Source organism: Molothrus ater, chromosome 2 (genome assembly GCF_012460135.2).
Source record: "Molothrus ater isolate BHLD 08-10-18 breed brown headed cowbird chromosome 2, BPBGC_Mater_1.1, whole genome shotgun sequence".
In the NCBI taxonomy this organism is placed as follows: Eukaryota; Metazoa; Chordata; class Aves; order Passeriformes; family Icteridae; genus Molothrus; species Molothrus ater.
In genome coordinates this window covers 63,098,720-63,111,710 of record NC_050479.2, presented here as the reverse complement: position 1 = coordinate 63,111,710, position 12,991 = coordinate 63,098,720, and the positions used below count along the sequence as shown (strand labels likewise).

The 12,991-nt window shown below is 43.6% G+C and overlaps 1 protein-coding gene across 1 annotated transcript; it reads left to right on the top strand.

Annotated features, from left to right (window-relative positions):
* Positions 1-4,624: 4,624 nt before the first annotated feature.
* LOC129047166 (uncharacterized) lies at positions 4,625-8,095 on the top strand. Its single transcript, XM_054518589.1, has one exon. The coding sequence runs from the start codon at positions 4,625-4,627 to the stop codon at positions 8,093-8,095; it is 3,471 nt and encodes a 1,156-aa protein (XP_054374564.1).
* Positions 8,096-12,991: the final 4,896 nt, after the last annotated feature.

Here is a 12,991-nt window from a genome sequence, read left to right as displayed (position 1 = left end):
TATTACTATTAAACTTTTAAAATTTTAAAACCAAGTGATTGGCGTTTTTCACAGGAAGGGTCACCCAGGAGCCTCCTTTTCTCCAGACTAAACTCCCCCAGCTTCCTCAGCAGCTCCACACAGGATGCGTGCTCCTGAGCTTTCCCCAGCTCTGCTGGCCTTGTCTGGACATGCTCCAGCCCCTCCACGTCCTTCCTGATGTGATAAATGAATATGATTCATGCTAAAAATTGTAACTATATCAATATTTCAGAAAATATTTGTTAAAAAGTTATAGAGGAAAAGGATATGCAATTAGTGTCACAAACAAATGTTTTCAGATGTTCATGAGAAAATAGAATACAGAGTATTGAGATAAGCAATATCCCAAAATGGGTCCCAGCCTCGGGATAATTAAGAGATCAGCCTTGAAATGGAAAAAATTGGGATGATTCCAGGTATCTATGAAATAGTAAGGCTTATTTTTGGAATGTAACGCTGGCTTCTATAACACAAGACTTGGGGTGCATTTGCAGCCTGTGGGGTTGTTCAAAGGACAGTGATGATGATGAGAAGCCTTCATCAGAATTGACCACCAAAGAGCAAAGACCTCTTAGAAACAAGTGGAGCATGTGGAGCATGCAGTATAGGGACGTAGATTTGAAGAATCAAAAATAGGAGGAGATTTACAGGAAAATATTGATGAATATGTATTAGCATACAGTATGTAAGTTGTGTTTGGATTCCTTTGTTTTTTTGGTAGAAGAGGCAGGGTGATAAACCCCGGACAGGTCTGTACCATTGTCTGTTTTGCTTATGCCTTATCAGAACCTTAATCAGACTTAAATGAAGCCATTTATTATATTGAACAATAGTTTTTGAGAAATAAAAGAATTAAAAGACACTTAAAAGTATATCAAGGGAATCACAGAAGTTAATAAATAACCTAAAATACACTATTAGGAAGAACTTTGATCAGATATTTAGATAAGTTAATAAATAACCTAAAATACACTGTTAGGGAGCCCTGACTTTGATCAGATATCTAGATAAGTTAACCAAAAAACACACACAGAAGAAACTTTGGAATTAGAATATTTGAAGAGGAAACATTGGAATTAGAATATTTGAAGAGAAAAGCAGAAATAGAAGCCAATAAGTTAAAGTGACCTGCCAAGCCGTTAGAATCAAGCCAAATACAACAATGACTTCTGCCAAGCCATGGAAAGACATACCAAGAATAACAGGAAACTGCCCAAATTAGGAAAAGCTTAAAATTTAACTAAGGAAGACCAAGAATTCCTGGAAGACTCCGACTGTACTCCTGCCTACCTATGAATATGCATGTAATAATGATGTAATCCTTTTTCAAAATTGTATAAAAACCTGCTTTTGCTGTACATAATTTGGAAATCCATTTAGCGATTTCTCCAACGCGTTGCTAATAAATACCTCCTGCCTATAGACCTCAAATCCAGTCTCTGGGCAGCTTATTCTCGCCTTTTGGGGCAAAATTCGGCATCATTTTGGCGACCGCGGCAGGACAGAAAAGGGTCCGTCCGAGCCTTGACTCGGGGGACCGGGACCTCTTCAGGGCCCCTGACGGAATTCTGTCAGAAGAGACCCCCATCCCCCAGCCAACGCGCATCGGTGGACAAGAACTTTCTGCATCTCCTGCTCCAAATTAAGAGGTATTTATCTTTGCTTATAGGTTTTATGGTAAAGCGCTTTATTGGGAAACGAGGGTCAGACGTGACCGCTCGAAGGGATTCCAGGGGACGCCCTGGTAAAAAAAATCCCAGCTGGGTTAGAGTCCCGGTAATAGAAACGCAGGTTAGAGTCCTGCTGGAAGGAATATTGGAAACGCAGGTTAGAGTCCTGCTGGAAGGAATATTTGTTTTTCATTTATCTTGATATTTTTGGGTTCTTCTTATTGTGTGGGAAACTGTTTTAATATTGTGTTTAATGTTATATTTACTGTGAATTAAGGGTCAAGAACTAAGATTGCTCTCTGAGACCGGGAGAGAGGTCGGTCAGTTTGTGGTGTTCTATGTGTCTGTTGCAAATCTTACAGGAGACATTTTGTCACTCTATGTAATCTTGTAGATAAAGGTGTATGGGTATGGATGAGAGTGAATGAGACGCAGCATCGCTGCGAAGCGAGAGGGAGTCCCACTCCGCATTTCCTGTTCTTCGCGAGAAGCCAGGTCGGAAACGGACAAAGCGATTGGAAATTGTGTGTGTGAAGTGTTGAAATAAATTGGCATACAGTACTTGCGGGAAAGGGACTGATCCGGTTAAACAGTAAACACAGCCACAGGGAATAGTAATGGGAGGTCAACAGAGTAAGGACGTAAATATGAAAACCCCCTTAGGATGTATCCTAAAGCACTGGAAGGACTTGGGAGGGATTCCGGGGGGAAACATAAGTAAAAAGACACTCCTTAAATATTGCACACAGTGGTGGCCATTGTATAAGTTAGATGACGATGAGAAATGGCCGCCGGAGGGAACAACTAATTATAACACTATCTTACAACTGATGCTTTTCCTTCGTCGACTTAATAAATGGGACGAAGTGATGTATGCTGATATGTTCTTTACCTTAAGAAATAAACCGGAGTGGCAAAAAGAGTGCGGGGTAAACGTAGCACCTCAGGACCCCCTAGTACTAGCCCTGGAAAAAGATAAGAAAGGTTCAAAGCCTAAAGAACGTTGCTGTGATGCATCTAGCATTGGGCAACAATGTCTTAAGTTAACAAGAAGGGACAGTGGAAAGGAGAGCGAAATAAGCCTGTGGGAATACCATCCATTCGCCCCAGGACGGGAAGGGCCTCTTCCCAGGCCAAAAGAGGAACAAGGGGATCCTAGCCCATTAAAGGAACTGGAACGATGGTGGAAATCTAAGTTTGGGCACAGCCCTCAGAAGCTAGACAACAGTTGGGAGGGGGGTGGCCCATTAAAATCGGGGACTAACAAGAGGGAAAGCAGCCCACAGGGACTGGATAGTCCACAGGGGTCGGGGAGCTACAGGGATGTTGGCAGCCCACCCAGACTAGAAGTTGAGAGGGAAGAGGGCAGTCCACATGGAGAAGAGAGCCGAGGGGAGACACGCAGCTTGCCCGAACTAAGTCCATGTGGGGATAGTGGCACACCTAGGAATGGAAGTTTAAGGAAATCAGGTACCTGTAGAATGGAAACCAGCACACCGAGGACTGGAGACAAAGGTGACTCACTGGGGGGCGACATCTCTAAGTTGAAATATAGTGAAAAGAATGACAATGAGACATGCGAAAGGGAGGCAGAGAACAACTCACAGAAGCTGAATATAGTAATTCGTATAGAGGATAAGAGAGATGGAAGGGGAACAGAAGATGAGGAGGACGGTAGCCCGGAACAGGATAGGCGCCGGCAGATGCGGGAAGAAAGGCGACAGATGCAGAGTGAGAGGCGGTTGGACTGTGTGAACCATGCTAGGGGAGTAGTAGGAAAAGAGTTAACAGAAATAGAAGGTGAAGATGAAGAACAGGGAAAGGGAAAGAGAAAAGAGAAGAGAAAGAGTAGGGAAGACATTGAGGCACAGGAAGAAGATCCCGGGGAGGGGATTAGTCACTCGTATTATACCAGATCTGTGGCACGGAGGGAAGCAAAGCAAAGAGAGGAGGGGAACCATACGATAGCTCCTCTCCGACAACTTATGCCAATGGTAGGGGAGAGGACTAGAACAAAGGTGCCGTTCTCAACAAGTGATCTGAACAATTGGAGGGATGAGGCAAGGAACTTCAGGAGGAATCCAGAGGGAGTAGCGAAGAGGTTTGAATTAATGGCAAAGAATTTGGATATTGATTGGGAAGATATAGAGGTGATGCTGTCAGAGTTGACAGATACAGAAAGGGAACTCGTATTGGAAACAGGAAAACGACATGCTCAAGTGTTATCAGGGAGACTAGAAGATAATTTCCCCAGCAGTAAACCAGAATGGGACCCGGGCAATGAAGAGCATTATCGGAGGCTGGTGCAGTATAGAAAACTGATAGCGATAGGCTTGCGTAATGCGATCCCTAAGGCTATCAATTGGTCGATGCTATATGACATCAGGCAGGGAAAAGATGAGACCCCATCAGAGTTCTTGGATAGACTTAGGGCAGCCATGAGACAATACACACCCCTGGACCCAGCAACGGAAGAAGGGAAACAACACCTGTTAGGATTAATGATGGGACAGAGTAACCCAGACATTAGGAAGAGATTACAAAAGCTTGAGCATCCAGCAAACAAAAACCTGGAGGCGTTGCTGAATGAGGCGTGGAAAGTGTATAATAATAGAGAAATAGAGGAAAAGAAAAAGGAAGATAAGAGGCTAGGTCGAATAGTGGCTGCAGCAATAACAGCTCAAAATACAAACCATTTGGGACCTAATACCAGGGGTAGGGGAAGAGGCTACCCAGTGAGAGGGGGAGGGAGGTTCCAACCCCACCCAGCTAGAATAGGGCCAAACCAGTGTGCCTATTGCTTCCAAACGGGACACTGGAAACGTGAGTGCCCTCAACCAAGAGAAAGATCAATGGACACTACTACTATCGCACATCAGGGCAGTGAATGAGGGGGACCGGTGGGCCGTACCCTAGCAGACCCACTGGTTAAAATGGAGCTAGGGGAAGGTAAAAAGGAATTGGATTTTTTGATTGATACAGGAGCAACATTTTCGGTTTTAAATCAAGAATTGGTACCTAAGAGTGATGAATTTGTACAAGTTGTGGGAGCAACAGGCCAACCAGAAAAAGCTTACTTTTTGAGACCTATCAAATACAAAATTGGGAAACAAATGGGGATTCACCAGTTTCTGTATTTGCCAAATTCACCAAAGCCTCTATTAGGAAGAGACTTACTGGAGAACTTGGGAGCCATAATAAAATTCAACAAAGACAAATTGGAATTTCAAGTAAGGGAAGAGCAACTGATTACAGCCCTAAGCCTAACAATCAGCTGTATAGAACCGAAGTCTGAAAGTCACAATATTGAGCGTATCCTGAGTGAAACATATCCATTAGTATGGGCTACTGATATACCTGGGAAATCACAACAAGCAACACCTATCATTATTGAACTTATACCTGGAGCGAGGCCGGTAGTTAGGAAACAATACCCACTGAGGTTAGAAGATAGAAAGGGAATTGAGCCCATAATCACAAGGTTTTTAGAATTAGGGTTATTGATAGAATGTGAATCAGATTTTAACACCCCAATCCTGCCAGTAAAGAAACCTAATGGAGCTTATAGATTAGTCCAAGACCTGAGAGCAGTAAATGAAATAACCAAGACACTACATCCGGTAGTTGCTAACCCTTACACACTCTTAACTAAATTAAAAGATAATTTGACATGGTTCACAGTGTTAGATTTAAAAGACGCATTCTTCTGCCTTCCTTTAGCTCCGGAGAGCCAAAAGATCTTTGCATTTGAATGGGAATCTGTAGATAGGGGAAGAAAAACCCAACTCACCTGGACGGTGTTGCCACAAGGATACAAAAACAGCCCTACAATTTTTGGGAATCAACTAGCCAAAGAACTAGAACAGTGGGAAAGGCCGCTGGGAGATGGTACTCTTTTGCAATATGTAGATGACCTCCTAATAGCAAGAGAAACAGAAGAAGAATGCATTGAATGGACTATTTCCCTGTTAAACTTTCTGGGTTTAAGTGGATATCGAGTTTCTCAACAGAAAGCACAGCTGGTACAAGAAGAAGTGGTGTATCTGGGATATGAAGTTTCCAGAGGACAGCGATCCCTGGGAGCAGCCAGGAAAGAAGCCATCTGCCAAATGCCTAAACCAGAGACGGTAAGAGATTTGCGTGCCTTCCTGGGGATGACCGGTTGGTGTCGGCTATGGATCTATCAATACGGGATACTCGCCAAACCACTCTATGACTTACTAAAGGAAAGTAAGGGTGTTCTAGTTTGGACTCCCGAGGCAAAGGGAGCCTATAAGAGACTGAAACAGGAACTCATGAGAGCACCAGCCTTGGGTCTTCCAGACGTGACAAAACCATTCTGGCTGTTTTCTCATGAGCGACAAGGAATGGCCCTAGGAGTCCTAGCACAACAGTTAGGACCGCACAAAAGGGCTGTGGCCTACTTCTCCAAACAGTTGGATGAAGTGAGTAAAGGATGGCCTGGCTGTCTAAGAGCAGTAGCCGCAGTGATAATCAACATTGAAGAAGCCAGAAAGCTCACTCTGGGCCAGAAAATGAGTGTGTTAGTAGCTCACACTGTGTCTGCTGTGTTAGAGCAGAAAGGAAATCACTGGCTGTCACCTTCCAGATTCCTAAAGTACCAAGCTATCTTGGCTGAGTCAGATGATGTTACTATCCAGGTAACTAACGTTGTGAACCCAGCTTCATTCCTAGAAGGGAAGACTTCAGCAGAACCCATCGAGCATGATTGCCTGGAAACAATCGAAGCCGTTTACTCCAGTCGCCCGGATCTCAAAGAAGAGCCATTCGAAGATGCAGATGACTGGTTCTCGGATGGTAGCAGCTTCGTAAAACAAGGAGTAAGAATGGCTGGTTATGCAGTAACTACCACAGAAGAGGTAATCGAGTCAAACCCTTTGCCTGCAGGGACCTCAGCCCAGAAGGCAGAATTGATAGCTCTGACTCGAGCTCTGGAATTGGCAGAGAACATGCGAATAAATATTTGGACAGACTCTAAATATGCCTTTTCTGTTGTGCACGCTCATGGAGCCATCTGGAAAGAAAGAGGACTGTTGACTACTCAAGGGAAAACAGTCAAACATGCAGAGGAAATCCTACGATTGCTAGAAGCAGTCCAACTCCCAGCACAAGTGGCCATAATGCATTGTAAAGGACACCTAAAAGGTAACACTACTCCAGAAGTTGGGAATAGAAAGGCAGATGCAGAAGCTAAATTAGCTGCTGCAAGGACCAGAGAGGTAAATATAACAGCTCTAATACCAGGAGAGCTGGATGTAAACCTCCAACCAAATTATCAGGAATCAGATCATAGATGGATTCAAAGGAATAAAGGTAAACTGTTAGACAGTGGATGGGGACAATTGGAGACAGGACAGTTGATAATACCAGGGAACCTAATGTGGCAGATTGTAAAGACGGAGCATGAAAAGGCCCATTGGGGTCTAGATCCGCTTTACCAATATTTGCAAGCCAGGATAGCAGGACCGAAATTATTTACTACCGTAAAGCACGTTACATCCCAGTGCGAGCGGTGTCTGAAAAACAACCCAAATACGGGAACCAAGGTACACCAAGGAGCCATCAATCGAGGTAAATTCCCAGGTGAAGTATGGCAAATTGATTTTTCTGAACTCCCAAGAAAAGGGGGGTTTTGGTATTTGTTGGTATTAACTGATACATTTTCTGGGTGGCCTGAAGCATTCCCTTGTAGGACAAATAAGGAAAGGGAAGTAACTAAAGTACTGTTGAATGAAATTATTCCACAGTTTGGGGTACCGAAGAGCATTTCTTCGGATAGGGGTACACATTTCCGTGCAAAAGTGGTGAGAGCAATAAGCAAAGCATTACAAATCAAATGGCAATTACACACGCCTTACCATCCACAGGCCAGTGGGCAAGTGGAAAAGATGAATCATCTCATCAAACAGCAAATTGCCAAAATATGCCAGGAGACTAATTTGCAGTGGTATCAAGCTTTGCCTATTGCTCTGCTTAGGCTGAGAGTCAAACCAAGATCAAAAGAAAAGTTAAGCCCATTTGAAATTTTGTATGGTAGACCTTATGCTATGCAAATTGTAAATGGGGACGCTATAGACCAAATCGGTAACCAGTACATTTATGATTATGTAATTACGGTGGGGAAACAGTTCGATAAGAATGCTGCTGTGGTGATAGAGCACCAACCTAAACAACCTGATTGCAAATTGCATCTGTTTAATCCCGGTGATTGGGTGTATGTTAAGAATCTTTTAGGAAAACCCCTACAAGAGAAGTGGGAGGGACCTTTCCAAGTGCTGCTGACTACCTTCACCGCGGTTCAGATCAAGGAGCGACCCACGTGGATTCATTACTCTCGGGTCAAGAAGGCTCCGGAGAATAAACAAGAGGAACAGACATCATGATCCTGACTCCACCTCAGACCTTCACAACCCTGATCATTGGACTCTCGATAAGTATAGTTCTTCCCCAAGACTCTGCCCCAATAGACCCATGGTCTAATGCACACCAGTGTATCCACCCGGAGTTGGAAACGGAACCGAAGGGACCCTATTTTGAGGTTTATGCCTTACGTAACAATCAGCCATACGCGAGTAAAGTGTGGAATCAGCCCGCCATGGTAGCATACAAGGGAGACCTAATCCGAATTGGGTGTCGAGAGCTTGACCCAGTAGAAGGAAAAACAAGGCGGCTAGTATTAACAATTCAACCCTTGATGGCAGCCTCTGAACATAACCTAATTACTTTTAGTCCAGTGAAAATGGGCAAGCCCACCGTCTGGATTCAGCAAAAGGGCCCAATTTCATGTCATTGGAGTGACTTCAGGGAAGATCCACCCGGATCACAACCCCGAGACTCAGTAATTTATACAGAAGATCCGCTTGGGGAACTACATCCTCAAAACATAACCCTTGACCTTCACCCTCTTCTCTTTTCTGCAGGAAAGGTTGTAGCATCTAGTGGTCCTGAGGAAGGGGAAAGCACAGTGTGAGATGGCATTTAGATTGGATCAGTCGATGACGTTCACATGTGAAAGGGAGTTGAAAATGCTGAAAGTGGGTTTTAGCTTCCCTAAGCGTGCTGTCGGATATAAGGTGGCATTACCAGAAGACGTGATCCCATTGTACCCAGATCTAGACTTGCCCCAAGAAACCACTCCACTGGTGGAATGTATAGCAGTACATAACCTAACCTTTATAGGGCCTCAGGTGATAAGAAAATCTAACGAACAAAAATTATTGTTAGACCCCACTTATTCCCTGAACAAGGTCCAGATGAACATTCACACCGATATTACATATTTGCAGAAGGATTGCCAACCATTTATACAGCAAAGCCTTAAGGGATGGAATGCATGGTTAGCAACAAGGTCTCATCACAGAAGAGCACAAAGAGATATAAGTGGGTGGATTGGCACCGGATTTGGTATATTAAACACGATAGATCAAGAGGTGTTAGTAAACAAATTGAGTACTGTCACGTCGAACTTAGGGAAGCTGCAGCAGGACTTGTCCAGCTCATTTGTAGCACAAACACAGCTCTGCAGAACTGTTCTGTTTAATTCTCTGTTCAGGACAATCTGCCCCACCGGATGCAACAGGCTTAGGTGTATTTGAACAATTCCTAGTGCCCAGACAGGTAGTCTAGTCCATTTAGCGATTTCTCCAACGCGTTGCCAATAAATACCTCCTGCCTATAGACCTCAAATCCAGTCTCTGGGCAGCTTATTCTCGCCTTTTGGGGCAAAATTCGGCATCATAAATAATCACTGCCAAATTTACTTTGTACATGCTTACCTGATTATATTAATTTGATATGAAATTGCTGCTAAATTCTAATTTTGTGGTTTATTAAATTAGACATATAGGACCTCATTCATAACACTGATTTTAGAGGCTCAAAACTGAACACAGGATTTCAAGTGTGGCCTCACCAGGGTCAAGTACAGGGGTACAATCACTGTCCTGGTCCTGCTGGCCACACTTGCTGATACAGGTGTGAGAAATGAACCCCACTTTTCAAAATTTTAAAAAGCTTAATAAGGGATAAAAGGGACAAATCAATACCAGCGGTGAGTGCTTGGCTATGGCCAGAGGCACATCAGCTAACCATAGTAACTATTCTTATATGCTTTCCCTATTGCATTGGCCAAATACATATTCATAAAGATTATACATGTTCAAACATTTCTTTGAACTCTTTACATGTTCTGGGAATTCTTTAGCTTGGGACCCCTGACCCACCTATTTAGAGTACATGCAGTAATTGTGGATGTGGTTTTGAAGGTTGTGTGTCACTTCCTCACAACGGCCCCTGTTCTGTGCTTTCAGCAGGTGAGAGTTATTGATAGTTGAAGGGTCAGTAGCAGGGATCCTCATCCCATCCATTCCTCAAATGTTATCTGGCCATGCAGACAGTTTTGGCTATTTCCACAAGTACTTTAAATCAACATCAGCTATTTCACAAATATATCTGAGTTATTCTCATTATTGTCAGTTAGTTACAAAAATAAAAGTATTAGTTATTATTTAACAACTATAGCTACTTCTGCAAAAGTTAACACTGTAACACACAACACAGCATCCACTTGAATAATCTGCAAAAGCCAATATATAATTAGTGAAAGCCAACAACTACATGGTTACCTTTATGGTATTCTCCATAAGTTCTCTAAATCTAGAAGTGGCATCAGAAGGCCACTCTGGACTGCCTCCCTGATGGGACCCTTGGAGACTGTAGCTGCGGATTTATGCAGTGCTGTGACAACCTGAGGTGGAGTTGTAAACAGGCCCTGAGAAATGTGCAAGTCATTTGGCAGAGAAATACAACTGCAACAGGATAAAGGATGCTTGCTAAAGAACTGGGTGTGCTTTTGGCTATTGCCACCCACACAGTGTTGTTACTTTTGCTTTGTTGATCTGTCCCGTAACATCCCTTATTAAACTATTAAAATTTGGAGGAGTGGGCTTCGTTTCTCACACAGGCCAGGATGCCACTGGCCTTCTTGGCCACCTGGGCACACTCATGTTTAGCTGCTGTCTCCCAACACCCCCAGATCCTTTTCTGCTGGGCATCCTTCCAGACACTCTTCACCCAGCCCGTAGGGCTGTCTGGTGTTGCTGTGAGCCAAGTGTAGGACCTGGCACTTGGTCTTGTTGAACCTTCTCCAGCGAGCTCATCAGCCACATTAATAGGCATATTCTGGCCCATCAGGTGTCAGAACCCAGGACATTCCTCTGGCTGCCCTGGGTGATTTGAGACCCTGGCAAGGGACTCAGAGACCTTGGCACAGAGTCTCAAAAACACCTATGCCTTCCATTTTAGCCCATGGAAAGAATTATCAACTTAGTGTGAAGATTTACAAGCCACAAGAGTTTGAGTAGAATGATAGTTAATTTGTCACAGGGTGAAAAAGTAGAATTTTGGGGATTTAGAATGGGGGTTCAAGAGGCAAGATGGAGGAATCTAGGCATGTCCTGTCCTTCTTCTTCTTGTCCTCCATCTTCTGCTGCGATAGTGACACTTTTTGATTGGTTTAGAATAGAGATAGACTGTCTAACATAGGTGATAGGTACTGGAAAATTACTGTAAATAAAGTATACGTAGTTCTTAGTATAAAGTACACATAGTTCTTAATATAAAGTACATGTAGTTTTTAGTATAAAGTTACCACCACCTCAAGGGCAGTTGCTGTGCCACAACCCAATCTGCTGGACACATCTCCGCAGGTCAGAGAAAGAATGTAATAGATAAGGAAAAATAAACAACCTTGAAAAGCAGAATGGACAAATCTAAACTTCTTCTTCGGTCGCGGGGCTGGGAAAAGAGACTTTCTAATACCTCGGGGGTTATCTCATCTCGGGGGTCACCACAGAAACCCAAGCATCATGAGGCTGCACCAAACACAACATGGAGCTGTTAAGATCTGTTCCCTTTACCAGCTAGATCAGCTTTGGCTTTTCAGCACAGCATTCCAGTTGGTTTCCCAAACTCCTTTGCACCTGCCCAGACGCAGCATATCGGAGCTAAGATCAAGCCCTGTGTCCAGGCTTGCAATTAGATTATATCTATTAGCCAAATACTGCTACACAATTCCAATTCCCAGATCTATTACCTAGATTATACTCAAATGAGTTAATGTGATTCAAGCACCCACAGGTGCATAAATCTTAAACTAGTAAAATCTTCCTAACAGAAGTCTGTTCTTCAACACAGGAAAAATTCTCTGTGGAGAATTCCAAAAAAAGTCCAAAACCCTTGTGAGCTCTTCCTTCAAACTGTTGTGCTATCAAGCCACATAGTTCTGTGAAAGAGCTGGAAATTAATGCTCAGTGCTTTTTTGGCAAAAAAAAAAAAAGAAATAAGTTAATAAGCTCCAGTCCAGTTCCTTTTATACTTATGCTGTAAGCTTCAGCTGTCTTTGCACTTGTATGCCTATCTTGGGTACTAATACTTATTACCATGGAGCCCTTATACATCCTCATATCCCTACTGTCCCTCCATAGGGACCATCTTGCTCACTGTAAGAGCTGTGATTCACATCTCAATGCAACTTATTCCCATCAGGCACTCTTCATTTATGATGCCCTCAACAGGCTGATGAGAAGTCCCAAATGTGTCATTCCACAGGTGCTTTGAGTACTTCACTTGGAATATCTTCATCTGTTTTTCCATCGGTGCTTGTGCTCGGTGCTTCTACACACTGCTCTGCTAAAGCATGGGTGATATGAGGGGCTGTGCTAAGAAATATCCTCATCTGTGAGCTGTGACAAGCAGAGGAACAGTCAGCAGAGCAGAGAGAGCTCAGGTGAGCATTCCTGTGGTCATTACCTGCAGAGGATACTTGCAGGACACCCCCAGCAGAACATGTTCTAGCAATACTACAGAAGCAGGCAGAAATCACACCTTGTAAGATGATTCTGCTCATGGATAGTTATGATCTCTGGTCTGGAGGAGGACAATGAAGAAGCACCTGCCAGGAGACAGACCTGATAAAACCAGCTAGCCAAAAAAGCCCTGTCTCATACACAGGCCTTCTGTGACATCTACACTCACAGCAGGCTCTCCCATAGCTGCACACCACATGGAGAAAGTAAGAGCTGCCTCTTTTAAATCATCAGGTCTGTTTTCCTGCATTAAGAAACAGGGCTCTTCCTCACCAGCCCAGTATCATTAATTCCTACCACTGATCTGGAATGTATCACCAACAGCAGTAAAATGTACCTTCTTCCACTACCCACTCCTGAAGCTTTAAAAAACATTCCTGAAGCATTTAAAAAGATGTTTTACATAGACACAGA